The sequence below is a fragment of the Mauremys mutica genome, chromosome 24 (genome assembly GCF_020497125.1).
Source record: "Mauremys mutica isolate MM-2020 ecotype Southern chromosome 24, ASM2049712v1, whole genome shotgun sequence".
In the NCBI taxonomy this organism is placed as follows: domain Eukaryota; kingdom Metazoa; phylum Chordata; order Testudines; family Geoemydidae; genus Mauremys; species Mauremys mutica.
This window is the reverse complement of record NC_059095.1, coordinates 14,079,636-14,098,928: the sequence shown is the minus strand read 5'-3', so window position 1 is coordinate 14,098,928 and position 19,293 is coordinate 14,079,636. Positions and strand designations below refer to the sequence as shown.

At 47.6% G+C, this 19,293-nt stretch overlaps 1 protein-coding gene across 3 annotated transcripts in view; it reads right to left on the bottom strand.

Moving 5' to 3' along the window:
* MARCHF2 (membrane associated ring-CH-type finger 2) overlaps window positions 1-19,293 on the bottom strand; it is an 84,926-nt gene that overhangs the window by 33,981 nt on the left and 31,652 nt on the right. For all 3 annotated transcript variants that reach the window (XM_044998596.1, XM_044998595.1, XM_044998594.1), the window contains one exon: window positions 12,751-12,946. In XM_044998596.1, the coding sequence (XP_044854531.1) occupies window positions 12,751-12,946 (196 nt within the window). The remainder of the gene's footprint in view (window positions 1-12,750; window positions 12,947-19,293) is intronic.

Below are 19,293 nucleotides of genomic sequence, written 5' to 3'. Positions count from 1 at the left end.
AAACCAGAGATGTCATTTCCAGAGCACGCTGCTTACCTGGAAAGACACTATTTCTCCTGGATATCAGGATCCAAGGTTGAGGAGCTAGACGACCTACACCTCCTGATATTGATGGAGCAGTTCCTAGATGGTGTTCCTGAGAACATTAGACGCTACATCCAAGATGGTAAACCTAAAACTCTCACTGAGGCAGGAGAGATTGGAGCCAGATGGATGGCATCGGTAGACAACACGAAAGCTACTGCCAAAGGGAGCGATTCACACAAGGTACCCACCGAGACTAAACCGTACCATCGAGGGCCAATCAAGCCCACACCTACAACCCAAGCACAGTCACACCCTACCTCTTCTTCTACCTCACCAGTTTCCAGTAAACCAACACCACCCCGTGACCCATCAAGTGGGCGATGTTTTGGATGCAATGAACTGGGGCATATCAGAGCCAAATGCCCAAAGAACCTGAACCGGGTCCAACTCCTTGCATCTGCACACCAAGGAAACCCGGAAGTAGATATCTCTCAAATACCCGTATGCTTTAGGGAAACTTTGAGAGTGGACGGAAAGGAAGTTATCGCATGGAGAGACACTGCAGCACATGTGTCAGCTATCCACCGAACCTTCGTGGACCCCAAATTCATCAACCCGAAAACCAAAGTGACAGTTCGCCCCTTCATGTCAAAACCTGTAACATTACCTACAGTGCGTTTACCTGTCCAGTACAAGGGCTGGTCAGGGACGTGGACTTTTGCTGTCTATGACAATTATTCTGTCCCCATGATACTGGGCAACCACTTGGCCCATCACGTTGAGCCGCCAGAAACAGAGGGAGTGGTTACACGCAGCCAAGCCAGACGAGCTGCTGCACCCATACCTGTTCCTGAGCCATCCACCAAGACCCCGTCTGTGTTACCAGAGACCCAGACAGAGGTGGTGGAACCGGATCCCATGCCAACACCTACAGCAGCCATACTACATCCAGTCCCAGAACCGGAACTGGAAGAGCAACCAGCGCCAGCGCCAGCGATTACAACTCCACCGCCAGAGGGCGACAACGGGCCTGAACTGGAAAAACCAGCACACAAGCCTACCCTAGAGGCTCAGCCGGAGCCTGAAATAACACCTCGTGGACCAGCGGAGAGCGGTTCACAGTCAACAGAAACAATCTCATCACCTACATCACTTCCAGAGGAACTGGTGTCTCCCGCCTCAAGGGAACAGTTCCAGACGGAGCAGGAAGCTGATGACAGCCTCAAGAAAGCATGGGCGGCGGCACGCAGCAACCCACCGCCTCTCAGCTCCACTAACCGATCCCGGTTCGTTGTGGACCAAGGACTTTTATACAAGGAAAGTCTTTCTGGTGGACACCAGGAGGGCTGGCATCCTCAAAAACGGTTGCTAGTTCCGACAAAGTACCGGGAAAAGCTCTTAAGCTTAGCCCATGATCATCCCAGTGGCCATGCTGGGGTGAACCGAAGCAAAGACAGGTTGGGAAGGTCCTTCGACTGGGAGGGGATGGGCAAGGACGTTGCCAAGTATGTCCGGTCTTGTGAGGTATGCCAAAAGGTAGGAAAACCTCAAGACCAGGTCAAGGCCCCTCTCCAGCCACTTCCCATAATTGAGGTCCCATTTCAGCGAGTAGCTGTGGATATTATGGGTCCTTTCCCAAAAAAGACCCCCAGAGGAAAGCAGTACATACTGACTTTTGTGGACTTTGCTACCAGATGGCCGGAAGCAGTAGCTCTAGGCAACACCAGGGCTCAAACGGTGTGCCAGGCCTTAACTGACATTTTTACCAGGGTGGGTTGGCCCTTTGAGATTCTAACAGATTCGGGAACAAATTTCCTATCAGGGACCATGAAAGACCTGTGGGAAACTCATGGGGTGCATCATTTGGTTGCCACCCCGTACCACCACCAAACTAATGGCCTAGTGGAAAGGTTTAATGGAACATTGGGGGCCATGATCCGCAAATTCGTCAATGAACACTCCAATAATTGGGATCTAGTGTTACAACAGTTGCTGTTTGCCTACAGGGCTGTTCCACATCCCAGTTTAGGATTCTCACCATTCGAGCTGGTATATGGCCATGAGGTTAAGGGGCCATTACAGCTGGTAAAGCAGCAATGGGAGGGGTTTACACCTCCTCCAGGGACTAACATTCTGGACTTTGTAAGCAACCTTCAAAACACCCTCCGAGACTCTTGGGCCCTTGCTCGAGAGAACTTAAGAGATGCTCAAGCGGAGCAAAAGGTCTGGTATGATCGACATGCCAAGGAGCGGTCCTTCAAGGGAGGAGACCAGGTCATGGTCTTGAAGGCGCAACAGGCCCATAAGATGGAAGCGTCCTGGGAAGGACCATACATGGTCCAGGAGCGCCTGGGAGCTGTTAACTACCTCATAACATTCCCTGATTCCTCTTTAAAGCCTAAAGTGTTTCATGTTAACTCTCTAAAGCCCTTTTATCCCAGAGAATTACAGGTCTGTCACTTTACAGTTCAGGAAGGAGATGACACCGAGTGGCCTGAAGGTGTCTACTACGAAGGTAAAAGAAATGGTGGTGTGGAAGAGGTGACCCTCACCACAACCCTGCAACGTCTGCAGCGGCAACAGATCAAGGAGCTGTGCACTCACTTCGCGCCCTTGTTCTCAGCCAACCCAGGACGGACTGAGCAAACCTGCCACTCCATTGACACAGGTAATGCTCACCCGATTAGGACCCCACCCTACAGGGTGTCACCTCATGCCAAAGTTGCTATTAAACAGGAGATTGACAACATGTTGGAGATGGGTATCATCCGCCCTTCTACCAGTGCATGGGCATCTCCAGTGGTTCTGGTTCCCAAACCAGATGGGGAAATACGCTTTTGTGTGGACTACCGTAAGCTCAATGCTGTAACTCGTCCAGACAACTATCCAATGCCACGCACTGATGAGCTATTGGAAAAGTTGGGACGTGCCCAGTTCATCTCTACCATTGATTTAACCAAGGGATACTGGCAGGTACCACTAGATGAACCCGCCAGGGAAAAATCTGCCTTCATCACCCATGCAGGGGTGTATGAGTTTACTGTGCTTCCATTCGGACTGTGGAATGCACCTGCCACCTTCCAAAGGCTGGTGGATGGTCTACTAGCAGGATTGGAAGACTGTGCAGTTGCATACCTCGATGATGTGGCCATTTTCTCTGATTCATGGCCTGAACACCTAGAACATTTGAAAATGGTTTTTGAGCGCATCAGGCAGGCAGGACTAACTGTTAAGGCCAAAAAGTGTCAAATAGGCCAAAACAGAGTGACTTACCTAGGACACCAGGTGGGTCAAGGAACCATCAACCCCCTACAGGCCAAGGTGCAGGCTATCCAACAGTGGCCTGTCCCAAGGTCAAAGAAACAGGTCCAATCCTTCTTAGGTTTGGCCGGATATTACAGGCGATTTGTACCACACTACAGCCAAATCGCTGCTCCACTAACTGATCTGACCAGAAAAACCCAGCCAAATGCAGTTAAGTGGACTGATGAGTGTCAGGAAGCCTTTATCCAGCTTAAGGCGATGCTCATGTCTGACCCTGTATTTAGGGCCCCGGACTTTGACAAACCCTTCCTAGTTACCACCGATGCATCTGAACGTGGGGTAGGAGCGGTACTAATGCAGGAAGGACCGGATTACAACTTCCATCCTGTCGTGTTTCTCAGCAAGAAGCTGTCTGAGAGGGAAAGCCACTGGTCCGTCAGTGAAAAAGAGTGTTACGCCATTGTGTATGCTTTGGAAAAGCTACGCCCATACGTTTGGGGACGGCAGTTCCAGCTACAAACCGATCATGCTGCACTAAAGTGGCTTCATACTAACAAGGGAAACAACAAAAAACTTATCAGATGGAGTTTAGCTCTCCAAGACTTTGATTTTGAAATTCAACACATTTCAGGAGCTTCCAACAAAGTTGCTGATGCACTCTCTCGTGACAGTTTCCCAGAATCTAGTGGCTAAAAAGTGTTCTTTACATGTTATATGCTTAGTAGTATATGTAATAGTGCATGTGGTTATTACTCTGTTGGTTTTGCAGTTTAGGAGGAAATCGCCGCCAGTGGATCCCACTGTGACGATTTGGGGGGCGTGTCATAAGTAGTTAGTTAAGGGTTAAGGTCTACCTGTAAAGGGTTAACACAGACCTGGTGAAACACCTGACCAAAGGACCAATCAGGGAAGAGAATTTGAAAATCCCAGAGAGCGGGAACTTGGGTCTCTGTGTTCTTTGTTCTGAGTTCTTAGCCGTCTGGACCTACACCAGACCAGACGCTTAACCAAGTCTGCTCATCTTTCTGAACTAATTTCTTCTATTCAAGCTAGTGAGTATTAAAAGAACTGGGTAATTGCATATAAGAATCCTGTGTCTGCAATTCTGTGTGTTTGCATTGATTATTCGTAATTTTGCCTGTATTGTTTGTACTGAGGAAAAGGGAGAAATTTCTCCAGGGATTAATAAGATTAGACCCTATGAATGTCTATCTTGGATTCATAGAGATTGTGTATTTTTTCTCTTCTTTCTTTTATTCTTTTAATAAACTCTTTCAAGTACAGGACTTGGTTAAGTTCCTTACCTGTGGATTCAGGGGAAGGAAGCTAGGCGCCACTCTGTGGAGACAAGGATTGTCTCCAAGCAGAGAGAGAGCAGGAGAGGGAGGGGGGAAGTGGGCTGCTTCCCTGTGTGTAGAGATTCAAGGGGTTTGAATCTGGGTTCCCCAGGGGAAGCTTGGGGGACAGGCAGTGCGTCAGACACGTTAACCTGACTGGTGGCAGCGAGAAGGAATCCTACCCTAAGGGTTAGAGTGGGGGGAGAATACCTGCGGGTCCCCATCTTTGAACCCACAAGCTCAAAGTGGGGGTGAGATCCCAGGACAGGAGTTTTCCTTCTGATAGAGTAGTCACTAACAGATCTGGGGAAAACCTCCAAGGGGAGACTTTCTTCAGTTTACAAAAACAGAAGACGATAAGAAATAAAACCTCCATGCCAGCTCTCCTCTGCAGCTGCACAAATAGAATCATAGAATCTCAGGGTTGGAAGGGACCTCAGGAGGTATCTAGTCCAACCCCCTGCTCAAAGCAGGACCAAACCCAACTATATCATCCCAGCCAGGGCTTTATCAAGCCTGACCTTAAAAACCTCTAAGGAAGGAGATTCCACCACCTCCCTAGGTAACCCATTCCAGTTCTTCACCACCCTACTAGTGAAAAAGTTTTTCCTAATGTCCAACCTAAACCTCCCCCTCTGCAACTTGAGACCATTACTCCTTGTTCTGTCATCTTCTACCACTGAGAACAGTCTAGATCCATCCTCTTTGGAACCCCCTTTCTGGTAGTTGAAAGCAGCTATCAAATCCCCCCTCATTCTTCTCTTCCGCAGGCTAAACAATCCCAGTTCCCTCAGCCTCTCCTCATAAGTCATGTGCTCCAGCCCCCTAATCATTTTTGTTGCCCTCCGCTGGACTCTCTCCAATTTATCCACATCCTTCTTGTAGTGTGGGGCCCAAAACTGTCTTGATAAAGGCCCCATCCGCTCCTTCTCCAAGCTGCCCAACCCGAATATGAAGCGAATAGTGGGGGGAGAAGTTTACAAGGAATTTCCTTAGTTGATGGGATAGATCAATAAGATCCACTAAAGGTGAGTGTTCCACAGACTCTTTTGAAGGACTCTCAGCCAATGGCTCACCAAGCTAAGCAACGTCTTGTCTGGTGATCTGGCAATATGACACATTTTTGTTGTTGCCACCATAACTAGTAACAACAGGCATTATCAGACTATCATCTAGTCATGTACCGATTTGACTGTGTGTGTGTGTGTGTGTGTTTGTTTGAAAAGTGTGAATTGGAAGTGCTTTGTTCCAGGTGGGCCTTGAGTGGTTGATTGAAGTGTGAACCAGCAGATGCTTTGAGGGGCAGCTGCTTCAAGCCAGCAGTCTTATAAAAAGGCAGCCAGCTGCGATCTTAAGGAGCAGCGAACAGAGGAGAAGCAAACAGAGGGAGTTTGGGAACCATCCAACAGGAGCTACGGTGAGTGTTCTTGAGGTAGGTGCTGTATTAGAGGGGCTGTGTTGTTGGCTGGTAGGGTGAATATCTGAGTATCTGTCTGCTGTGACCATTTGTTTGATAAGTCCACCAAATGAGAAAGAGGAAGTGGAGGAGTCAATCTACAAGCAGGTAACAAGATTAGTTAACACACATGAGCAAATATTAATGGGGGATTTTAACTTCCCTTATATCTGTTGGAAGACTATTACAGCAAAACTTAATATGTCCTGCAAATTCTGAAAATGTGTAGGAAACAAGTAGAGGGTCATCCATTGTGGATCTGGTTTTGACGAACAGAGACAAATTAGTTGCAAATGTGAAGGTGGTCAGGAATTTGGAAAGAAGTTATTATGCTCTGATGAATTCAAGATCCTATGGAAAGGAGGACATGAGAACAGCAAAACAAGGACACTAGGCTTCAGAAATGTGGATTTCAACCAATTCAGTGAAATAGTAGGCACCATCTCATGGAAAGATCAATTAGGAAGAAAAGGAGCCAAAGGGGGCTGGCAGTTCCTAAAAGATGTAATACTAGAGCAGGGGTTGGCAACCTATGGCACATGTGCCAAAGACGGCACATGAGCCGATTTTTAATGGCACGCTGGGGCCTGCCGGAACTCCAGTGTGCCATTAAAAATCTGCTGGCGCGGCAAGATGCAGAGTCCACGCTCCCGGGACGGAGCGTCCGGCCGAGTGCAGCAAGCTGCCAGTCCCTCCCCCGCCTTCCCCCCCTTCCCCTGGAGCCCTGCCGCTACGCGCACAGCGCTCTGGGGGCTGGGGCTGCGCGCTCCCGTGGGGCAGTGTTTGTCTCTGTGGGGAGGGAAAGACGCTCCCCGCTCATCCAGAGCCCTGCCGTCGCGCACGCAGCATTCTGAGGGGCGGGGCTGCGCGCACGGCGGCAGGGCTCCGGATGAGCGGGGAGCCTCATGGTAAGGGGGCCGGGGCCAGGAGGAGGGTTGGATAAGCAGTGGGGGCAGTCAGGGGACAGGGAGCAGGGTGGGTTGGATGGGGGGGGGATCCCAGGGGGGTGGTTAGGGACAGGGGTCTCTGGAGGGGGCAGTCAGAGAGCAGGGGGGGTGGATGGGGCATGGGAGTCCCGGGGTATGTTAGGGGGCAGGGGGTGGATAGGGGTCAGGGCAGCCAGAAGACAGGGAGCAAGGAGGGTCCTGGGGGGGCAGAGTGCGGGGTCTCTGGAGGAGGTGGTCAGGGGACAAGGAGCTGGGGGGGTTGGATGAGTCGGGAGTTCTGGAGGGGGCTGTCAGGAGGTAGGGGTGTGGAGAGGAGTTGGGGCAGGCGGGGGGGGTGTTGTATGGGTCCATAGTTCTGGGGGGGTCCTGTCAGGGGGCAGGGAGCGGTTGGATAGGCATGGGAGTCCAGGGGGTTCTGTCTGGGTACGGAGGTGTGGATAAGGGTTGGGGCAGTCAGGGGACAGGTAGGGGGTAGGGTCCTAGGGGGGCAGTCAGGGGACAAGGAGCAGGAGGCTTAGATAGGGGGTGGGGTCCTGGGGGGCGCAGATAGGGGGTGGGGTCCCAGGAGGCAGTAGTCAGGGGACAAGGAGCAGGGGGGTTGGGGGTTCTGAGGGAGGTTGGGGGTTCTGAGGGGGGCAGTCACCCAGCCCTGAGCCCTGACCCCCCCCTCACACACACACCCAGCCCTCTGCCCTGAGCCCTGCACCCCCACCCACCCCGCAGGCCCCTGCCCTGAGCCCTGTACCACCCAGCCCTCTGTTGACTCCTTCACCCCCCCCCCATGACCCCAGCCCTGACTCTGGCACCCCCACACATCCCCAGCCCCCCTGCCCTGACACCTGCACCCCCCTCACATGCCCCCAGCCCTCTACCCTGACTCTTGCACCCCACATCCCCAGCCCCCCCACATCCCATGCACCCCGCACATCCCCACCCCCACCCTGAGCACCGAACAGGAGCTCCTGCACGCCCCCCTCACATTCCCACCTGCACCCTCACAACAAATGGGAGCTGCCCAGGTAAGTGCCCCCACACCCAAACCTCCTGCCCCGACCCTTCACCCCCAGCCCTGTGCTCGGTCCACTCCCACCCTCAGCTCAGAGAGAGAGGAAGAGAATGGGCCAGAACCAGGGAGAAAGTAGGTACCCACTGTATGTGGGCAGGGCCGGGACCCCAGACCGGCAGCGGGGTGAGCGGGTTCGGCAGCCGAGATCCCGGCTGGCAGGAGCCGGTGGGGAACCCCTGAGCGGCAGTGGGCTGAGCAGGCCGGCGGCGTAAGATCAACATTTTAATTTAATTTTAAATGAAGCTTCTTAAACATTTTGAAAACCTTGTTTATTTTACAATACAACAGTAGTTTAGTTATATAATATGTAGACTTGTAGAGAGAGACCTTCTAAAAAACATTAAAATGTATTACCGGCATGCGAAAGCTTAAATTAGAGTGAATAAACGAAGACTCGGCACACCGTTTCTGAAAGGTTGCTGACCCCTGTACTAGAGGCTCAACATCAAGCTATTCTAGCGCAGAGAAAAGGTAAGAAGAGCCAGAGGAGGCCAACATGGCTGCACAAGGAGCTTTTTAAACAATCTAAAAACCAAAATGGATACATACAGGAAATGGAAGGAGGGGCATTTCACCCAGGAAGTATACACGGGAATAGTACAAGCGTGTAGGGACAAAAATCAGAAAAGCCCAGGCAAAGAATGAGTTACAGCTGGCAAGGAATGTTAGAGACAACAAGAAGTGGTTCTTCAAATATGTCAGGATGGTGTGGATCTGCTGCTCAATGGAGAAGGTGAGCTGATAACGGAAGATGATAGGAAGGCAAAGCTGCTTAATGCTTACTTAGCTTCAATCTTCTCACAGAAAATAGCATGTGACTGGACGACCATAGTGAACTTACCATAGACAATAAAGGGGAAGGGATGCAGATCTGGATAAGCAAAGAACATGTCAGAGATCTTCTGACCAATTTGAACGAATTCAAATCTGTGGGACCAGAAGCTATGCACCCGAGGGTACTGAAGGAATTAGCTGAAGAAATCTCGGAGCCACTGGCAATATTTGCAAAAGCATGGACGACAGTAGAGGTCCCAGAAGACTGGAGAAGGGCTAATATAGCACCCATTTTTTCAAAGGGGGGAAAGGAGGAGCCAGGGAACTATAGACCAGCCAGCCTAACCTTCAATACCTGGGAAGCTACTAGAGCAATGTATAAAATATTCAATTTGCGAATACCTGGAGGATGTGGGGGGTAACACTAGCAGCCAGCATGGATTCACCAAAAACAAATCATGCCAAACCAGCTTGACTTCCTTTTCTGACGGGACAACTGGGTTGGTGGCTGGGGGAATGCAGTGGACATAATATATCTGGACTTCAGCAAGGCTTTTGACACAGTCCCACATAACATTCTGATAGGTAAGCTGGAGAAATGCAAGCTTGGCAGAACTACCATTAGGTGGATACATAATTGGTTAAACAACTGCAAACAAAGAGTAACTATTAATGGAATTGTAAAAGCAGCAATGTGTCCTGTGGCACCTTATAGACTAACAGACGTATTGGAGCATGAGCTTTCATGGGTGAATACCCACTTCGTCGGATGCATGTAGTGGAAATTTCCAGAGGCAGGTATATATATGCAAGCAAGAAGCAGGCTGGAGATAGTGAGGTTAGTTCAATCAGGGAGGATGAGGCCCTCTTCTAGCAGCTGAGGTGTGAACACCAAGAGAGGAGAAACTGCTTTTGTAGTTGGCTAGCCATTCACAGTCTTTGTTTAATCCTGAGCTGATGGTGTCAAATTTGCAGATGAACTGAAGCTCGGCAGTTTCTCTTTGAAGTCTGGTCCTGAAGTTTTTTTGCTGCAGGATGGCTACCTTTAAATCTGCTATTGTGTGGCCAGGGAGATTGATGTGTTCTCCTACAGGTTTTTGTATATTGCCATTCCTAATATCTGATTTGTGTCCATTTATCCTTTTACCTAGGGACTGTCCAGTTTGGCCAATATACATAGCAGAGGGGCATTGCTGGCATATGATGGCATATATCACATTGGTGGACGTGCAGGTGAATGAACCGGTGATGGTGTGGCTGATCTGGTTAGGTCCTGTGATGGTGTCGCTGGTATAGATAAGTGGGCAGAGTTGGCATTGAGGTTTGTTGCATGGATTGGTTCCTGTGTGTAGTTACTGGTGAGAATATGCTTCAGGTTGGCAGGTTGTCTGTGGGCAAGAACTGGCCTGCCACCTAAGGTCTGTGAAAGTGAGGGATCATTGTCCAGGATGGGTTGTAGATCCCTGATGATGCGTTGGAGGGGTTTTAGCTGGGGACTATATGTGATGGCCAGTGGAGTTCTGTTGGTTTCTTTCCTGGGCTTGTCTTGCAGTAGAAGGCTTCTGGGTACACGTCTGGCTCTGTTGATCTGTTTCTTTATTTCTTTGTGTGGGTATCGTAGTTTTGAGAATGCTTGGTGAAGATTTTGTAGGTGTTGGTCTCTGTTAATGGAATTATGTCAGATTGGAGGGAGGTTTCAAGTGAGGTTCCACGGAGGTCTGTTCTGGCTCCAGTGATGTTTAACGTCTTTATTAATGACCAGGATGTAGGAACAGAGAGCATACTGATCAGATCTGCAGATGGCACAAAGCTAGGGGGGCTGCCAACACTTTGGAGGACAGAACTAAAATACAAAGAGATCTTGATAAATTGGGGAACTGAGCTATAGACAATAAAATAAAATTCAACAAAGACACTTAGAGAAGAAGAAAAAATGAACAAAGTGTGGGATAACTGGCTTGGCTGCAGCACTGTTGAGAAGGATCTGGGAGTTGTGGTGGATCACAGCCTCAACATGAGTCAGAATGAGATGCTGTTGCAAAAAAAGCAAATGCAATTTTAGGTTGCATTAACAGAGGCATAACATGCAAGTCATGGGAAGTGAGAATACTGCTCTACTTGGTGCTGATTAGGCTTCAGCTGGAGTATGCGTCCAATTTTGGTCACCAATGTATAGAAAGGATATGGAGAAACTAGAATGAATCCAGAGGTGAGCAACTTCAAATACTTGAAAGACTGCCATAAAAAAGATGGAGCAAAGTTGTTCTTTTTTCACAGAGGGCAGGACAAGAGGCAATGGATTCAAACTTCAGCATAACAGATTTAGATTAAATCTCAGGAAAAACTTCCTAACTGTTAGGACAATGGAACAGACTGCCTAGGGAGGTTGTGGAAGGTGCTCTGTTGGAGGTTTTCAAAAGGACGCTGGAGCCATCTGTCTGGGATGGTTTAGACACAATAAATCCTGCATCTTGGGGGAGGGGGGTAGACTAGATGACCCTTGTGGTCCCTTCTACCCCTATGATTCTAATAAGTTTCAAATCTATTTAGCTTTGAAAGCTCATCAGGCCTATTTAGTAAAATCATGTTTTCTGACTAACTCAGCTACTGCCCCCTTGCACTGTAACTCACAATTTATTCATTCATCCCAGGGGAAACATCTGCAAGCTCAGTGATGTTTTAGATATGCTCACCCTAAGCAAGAGGCCCAAGCTCTTCAGCAGGTATAGTATAGTAGCTGCACAGCAATTTAATAAGTCTGAAAGATCAGTTGGTCAAAGATATCTTCCTCTCCTGTATGGAATGACCTCTACAATGATCAGGAGATGTGACACTACAAACAGCCAGAACAGACCTATCTAAAGAGGGGAAGGAACCGAACTTTCTGACCTACAAACCAAATGCTTTCGTGTGTGTCAGGGTCACTCACCAAGGACTGGTCCATGACACACAGCATCTAAAGTATACCATGCCTCATATTTATGGGCAAGATACACCAAGGAAATTAAATGCAAGAGAACTAAGTTAATGCAACATTGAGATATTAGATATCAAAATACTGGGGAGGATAGAGAAGGAAAAATTACACTTCTCGAAGCCACATTACACATGAACATTAAGTTAATAAAGGGGACACCACATACAACAAGACAGAATTCTACCTATGTATGGACAACAGGGCAAATGAAAACAACAATTCTGCATTTCCACAGTGTTTTTGTTTGTAGTCTCAATCATAAAGGCAAATTTATAGTTCTCTGGCCTCCTCATTCACCCAATTTTGTCTGCCTCTAAGGAGGCTAACAACAAATATCCTAATCCCCATTCTCCAACCCTCCTCTACGGGATACACCTAACTCTCAGCCAACTCCCGGCCAGACCAAAGGCATGAACTCTGCTCTTCCACAGATTTCTTACAGCTCAAGTTACTATGTCAGGGCATTTTTATAATGTGTCATATATTCTCCTCACATTATATTAGTTTTATTAAAATTGAGGAAAAATGACTATTTCCTAGTAATTTTTTTAATCAATGCTGGTTATAGTGCATTAAAAGATATGATCAAATTGTCTATGTCCAAAACAAAGCTCTGGTTAAGAATGATCCACCATGTGACTCTGGGAGACTGTTTCATCTATATGTAGGGCCTAAACTAAGTTATTCAACCTTTAAAAATAAACTATGCAGGTTCAATTTTAAAAAACACACTGAAGGAAAGAGATGGTTCCTGTTTTGCTAAATACACAGCTTTACAGACAAGCTGAATGCAGAGCCTGACGGTACCCCAGAGTACCGAATTAAAAACTGTTACATCAGTCATTTTCCTTCAAAGGTAAAGAAAATAACACATGAAAAGCCAAGCAGGAGGAAAGTGGTACCTCTGTGAGGGGCCTTGGTCTTCTCTCTACGACAAACTCAGTGTGGCAGAGCTCACAGTAACTAGTGTTGGAGGAGGAGAGCCATTTTTCCAGGCAGCTCTTGTGCACGGTCCCCAGTGTTCCTGTGCAGTCGCAGGGAGAAAGCAGCCCCTCCCCATTTCCACCTTCATGGCAAATTCGACAGATGGGACCATCACTAAAGAAAAAGGCAAATAATGGGATGAAATTGCTGTCAGACTGGGAAGAATGGCACAGCCATGTCCAGAGAACATTGAGACACATCCCGCCATGCCCTGCAAGAGCATGCTAATGCTAGACAAGGTGCTGCATTGTGCTGGAGACTGGGGGACTCTTCAAAGCAAACTGCTGTGGCAGCAGCAGAAATAGCTTGAAAAAGACACACAGTAAATGACTGCATGTGGGCCATGTCAATAACTGCAAGGGCATTACTAAGAGTTACGTCTTAGTCTACGTTAGTACGTAATGAAGGAGCAAAAACTACAGTGGCCCAGAGTCCAGAATGGCTACCTGTACTGCTGGGGAGGCTTCTAAAAAGCACCAGATTAAGATGCTACGGACCGATTCAGAGTCTTCATTTTCAAGCGTATGCTGTGAACAGAAATATCTCACTAAAGAGTTTAGGGTCTGAGCTCTATGGCATACACAGCAATCATGCATATCCAAGTCATGAAATCGCAATGTTAAAAATCAGATCATTGAGACCATCACTTGCTTTCCCCCTTCCCACCTACTCATGTTCAGATGTGATTTTGGCAGCTGCTTTCTCAAAACCAGCTAGAACTAAAGACCAAGGTTGCATTTGAAATAAAAACAGATCAGAAGCCATGCTCCCAAAAGGCATATCATGTGCTAATAAATAAAAGACCACGCAGCAAAATTAGCGGCATATTAAGCTTCTCTGTCCACCACACTGCAATCAATTCCACCCTCCATTTGTAGACTGTCCATGTATAGTATCTGCTCTGCAGGGCTACGGGGCTATTTCTTCCTACATGTCTAGAAGAGGCCGGGCCTAGTACACAGATTGCACTTTAGGAATAATACAATGCATTAATCATTCCCCTAGCGGTTTGAAATCTCACATAAGACAGACATATTGGAATCAAGTGTGGAGGAAGCCAACACAGTAATCAGAGAGATTTGATTTTAAAGGTCAAGTATCTTCTGACCTGCCAGGACTAGAAAAGCTTTGGAAGACTAGTACAAATACTTTCAGGGCCTTTTAAATTTTCCAAGCAATGGTCCTGGGTTGTTGATGGAAATGAAAATAGTTCAGTTTGTTCATATATTCCTGAGAGTACCTTTCTCTGGGTCTTTCTGGAATTATGTTCTTGTGCACTGTTAGCACCGTCCAAGTAGCTCATAAGCGCATTTACAATTACAGAAAGAGAGAGACAGAGAAGCACAAAGGAATGGGCGGTGACAACAAAATCTACAGAGAACTGGCAAAATGAGGCAGAATTTCTGCCTCAAAGATTCACATCGGCTTAGGTAGAATTTGCATTTTCAGTGATGAATCAATGCAACGCATAAAATTAAATTGCATGGAAGTGAAATGTCAGTTCCAGAATGCAAACAATTTGTCTTCAAGGAGTCTGGCCTGGTCATGCTGACTGCCTGCTTACGTTGCCCTTTCTCCCTCTCGTGGATCTGGTCTTACATTTAAGTGTTAATTGTTATATTGCCAAGGGTTTAAATTCAATGTAAATATAAGAAGTATTTTAGGGATCACAATGTGCCAGAAACAGAAAAAGACATAGTGGAATCCCCCCAGGCACCTCTCCACAGCATCAGGAAAACACTGCAGTGAAACTGCAACAGAAAGAGCATGTTGGGGGAAGTGCCAAGGAGCACAGGGCGGGGCAATGTGGCAGGAAAGTCCCATTCAGGAAAGTTTTCAAAGTAGCAGCCGTGTTAGTCTGTATCCTCAAAAAGAACAAGAGTACTTGTGGCACCTTAGAGACTAACAAATTTATTTGAGCATAAGCTTTCGTGGGCTACAGCCCACTTCATTGGATGCATAGAATGGACCATATAGTGAGGAGATGTATATACATACAGAGAACATGAAAAGGTGGGAGTTGTCCTACCAACTCTAAGAGGCTAATTAATTAAAGAGAAAAAACTTTTGTAGTGATAATCAAGATGGCCCATTACAGACAGTTTGACAAGAGGTGTGAGGATACTTAACATGGGGAAATAGATTCAATGTGTGTAATGGCTCAGCCATTCCCAGTCTCTATTCAAGCCTAAATTGATAGTGTCTAATTTGCATATTAATTCAAGTTCAGCAGTTTCTCGTTGGAGTCTGTTTTTGAAGCGTTTCTGTTGCAAAAAGAACAGCAGTACTTGAGGCACCTTAGAGACTAACAAATTTATTTGAGCATTTGTCTGGACAGTCTCTACGCAAAAGAATAAATGGACACAAATCTGACATCAGGAATTATAACATGCAAAAACCAGTAGGAGAACACTTCAACCTCTCTGGCCACTCAGTAACAGACCTAAAAGGTGGCAATTTAAAAAAGGGAAGACGGAAGATCCAGGGAACTACAGGCCAGTCAGTCTCACCTCAGTCCCTGGAAAAATCATGGAACAGGTCCTCAAGGAATCAATTCTGAACCACTTAAAGGAGGGGAAAGTGATCAGGAACAGTCAGCATGGATTCACCAAGGGCAAGTCATGCCTGACTAACCTAATTGCCTTCTATGACAAGATAACCGGCTCTGTGGATGAGGGGAAAGCAGTGGATGTGCTATTTCTGGACTTTAGCAAAGCTTTTGATACAGTCTCCCACAGTATTCTTGCCAGCAAGTTAAAGAAGTCTGGGCTGGATGAATGGACGGTAAGGTGGATAGAAAACTGGCTAGATGGTCGGGCTCAACAGGTAGTGATCAATGGTTCCATGTCTAGTTGGCAGCCGGTATCAAGTGGAGTGCCCCAAGGGTCGGTGCTGGGGCCGGTTTTATTCAATATCTTCATTAACGATCTGGAGGATGGTGTGGACTGCACCCTTAGCAAGTTTGCAGATGACACTAAACTGGGAGGAGTGGTTGATACGCTGGAGGGTAGGGATAGGATACAGAGGGACCTAGACAAATTAGAGGATTGGGCCAAAAGAAATATGATGAGGTTCAACAAGGACAAGTGCAGAGTCCTGCACTTAGGATGGAAGAATCCCATGCACTGTTACAGACTAGGGACCGAATGGCTGGGCAGCAGTTCTGCAGAAAAGGACCTAGGGGTTACGGTGGACGGAAAGCTGAATATGAGTCAACAGTGTGCCCTTGTTGCCAAGAAGGCTAATGGCATTTTGGGTTGTATAAGTAGGGGCATTTCCAGCAGATTGAGGGATGTGATCATTCCCCTCTACTCAGCACTGGTGAGGCCTCATCTGGAGTACTGTGTCCAGTTTTGGGCCCCACACTACAAGAAGGATGTGGATAAATTGGAGAGAGTCCAGCGGAGGGCAACAAAAATGATTAGGGGGCTGGAACACATGACTTATGAGGAGAGGCTGAGGGAACTGGGATTGTTTAGTCTGCAGAAGAGAAGAATGAGGGGGGATTTGATAGCTGCTTTCAACTACCTGAAAGGGGGTTCCAAAGAGGATGGATCTAGACTGTTCTCAGTGGTAGAAGATGACAGAACAAGGAGTAATGGTCTCAAGTTGCAGAGGGGGGGGTTTAGGTTGGACATTAGGAAAAACTTTTTCACTAGTAGGGTGGTGAAGAACTGGAATGGGTTACCTAGGAGGTAGTGGAATCTCCTTCCTTAGAGGTTTTTAAGGTCAGGCTTGACAAAGCCCTGGCTGGGATGATATAGTTGGGTTTGGTCCTGCTTTGAGCAGGGGGTTGGACTAGATGACCTCCTGAGGTCCCTTCCAACCCTGAGATTCTATGATTCTATGAATTTTGCAACAGAAAAACTTCAAAAACAGACTCCAATGAGAAACTGCTGAACTTGAGGACAGGAGAGAAGCAGCCGGCGGGAGGGCCCCTGCTGCAGAGATGGGAGCATGCCACAGACACAAGAAATCCTATACCCCAAAAGGGCAGGGAATGGTGTGCACAAGCCACACAGACCTAGATACTGGGTACCCTAAAATACCCAAGATAGACAGGAGCTGGGACAGGGAGTGGGGAGAGCAGGAAGCAGCAGGTGCCACCCTGCATCCAGCTTCTCTGCTAGAGAGAGGGTAGGTCAGGGCCTTAAACAAAAAGAAAAAGTAGGGATTGGGGAGGTTCAGCACCACTCTCCCACTGCTGCCAGTGGGTAGAAATGAGGAGGTGCAGCTCTGTTCTACCCAGTCTGTGCTAGCACTGAAGGACGTCTCCCTTCCCCCATACTGCTAAGCCCTGGCTCATGCCATAGTTCGCTCATTGAGACTTCCATCAGCTGCTCCTCTCAGCCCTTGACTATCCAGTCTTCATGCCATGCAACAGTCATGTGCAGTGTCCCCGCTTTCCTGCAACTTTGACCACGTTGCCACACCCTGGCATCACTTCACCAACCCGTCACCTTCCACGTCAAGTTCGGAGCTCCCCAGGGCACTGAACGTTCCATAGGATACACATCCCCCACTGTATTCTGCCCATTCTCACTTCCTTGCTCCATCTACTCTCCATACTCTCACCTCCTTCTGCCTCCTGCTTCTGGAACCCTCTGCCAGTGTGCCACAAACCCTCACTCGCTTTCAAATCCTACTTGACAATGCTTGACTCCGTTCCTGGACCAGCTACTCCTCTTTTCTTGCCCTAGCCAGGCCTTGGATGAAAAAAAAACCCCGAACACCATAGCTTAAAAGCCTCATGCAAAACATAAAAGTATCTTGGCTCTCCCTACTTCTGCTCCTTTCTTTTGATCCACAGTGCAATTCTTCAGGGCACGGGGCAGCGTCTTATTTCAGTTAAGCACCAAGTCCAGTTATGGTGCTATATAAATATGGCTCAGATAAACTATAAGCAGCATTAACAACTGAGGTAGTAAAAATAAATAAATAAAAACACCCCATCTCAAATATTCTCATGCTTCTCTGTTATTTGCTAAGAATTGCATCTGTGAGATATTTTATCTACTCTCTTCCTGTTTGAGAAGTCTCAGATTTCCAGTGTCCTAATAGAACCTTGACTACCAATAAGCAATCCAGTGGATAACATCTGGAAAGCTTTTAAAATAAAAAGGCAAAATTTTGCTGGAACTACAAAGGAAATATTTCAAATGTGACTCCATTCTGTGGAGAAATTGCAACCCTGACCTAGCCCCTGTCTCTCACGGTTTTAAGATCAGTCACGCTGTTCCTGGTATTGTTTGGTTTCATGAGATCTTGAGGTCAGTTACTGTGGCAGGACACAGTCTACATTATCAGTAGCAATGTTCCTTCCCTCTCTTCCTATTTTGCTTTCAACAACTCTTCCATTTCACATACTTATCTGAGCCAAATAAATAAAGCAGCAGTACTAAGTACAGTAGAACCTCCGAGTTACGGACATCTCGGGAATGGAGGTTGTTCGTAACTCTGAACAAGCTGTTATGGGATGCTCCTCAGGGCGGACTGCTCAGAGCAAGGGCTCAGAGTTCTGCAGTGGCTTCCCAGCAGGTGGAGGTGAGGACAGACAGCTGGTTCTAGCCCCCTGGCTGCAAAGTTGATGAGTGAGGCACCTGGTATTTTAAAACTGAGCTGCTCCTCCAGAGTGCAGTGTGCAGGCAGGAGCTCTGGCTCCAGCTCCAGCAGCTTAAACTCCAGGCCATGTTTCAGTAGCAACTCGGAAAGTTTCTTTCCTAGACTCTGTAAAAGCAGCAAAGAGTCCTGTGGCACCTTATAGACTAACAGACATTTTGGAGCATGAGCTTTCGTGGGTGAATACCCACTTCGTCGGATGCATTCACCCACGAAAGCTCATGCTCCAATACGTCTGTTAGTCTATAAGGTGCCACAGGACTCTCTGCTGCTTTTACAGATCCAGACTAACACAGCTACCCCTCTGATACTTTCCTAGACTCTGAGCTTGCAAGCTTGTTCCTCTTCCAGCCAGGGGGGAGGGAGAGGAGAAAACAGCATTCACCACTTCCTACCTGTAAGTGGCTGCCCCAACCCATGGTAAGTAGGGAGTGGGGACAGGCAGTCCAGATGTGCCTACCTTTAAAATGCAATACAGGCATGGTACAGTATTGTATTTATTGGTTTGTTTGTGGGGGTGGGGGATTGTCTCCATTGCTGCCTGATAGCTTATTTCCGGTTCCCCATGGTGTCCAGTTGACCAGTCAGTCTGTAACTCTGGTGTTGGTATCTTTGAGGTTCTACTGTATTTCACTTGGTTCTGCGGTTACTTTGCTCTTGGTTTGGCCATGTTCACAATCAGGTTCAGCCACATGGCTCTGTTTGACTTCACCAACACCTTAAGTTAGGTGACCAGATGTCCCAATTTTATAGGGACAGTCCCAATATTTGGGGCTTTGTCTTTAGATATAGAGTCCTATTACCCTCTACCCCATCCCGATTTTTCACACTTGCTGTCTGGT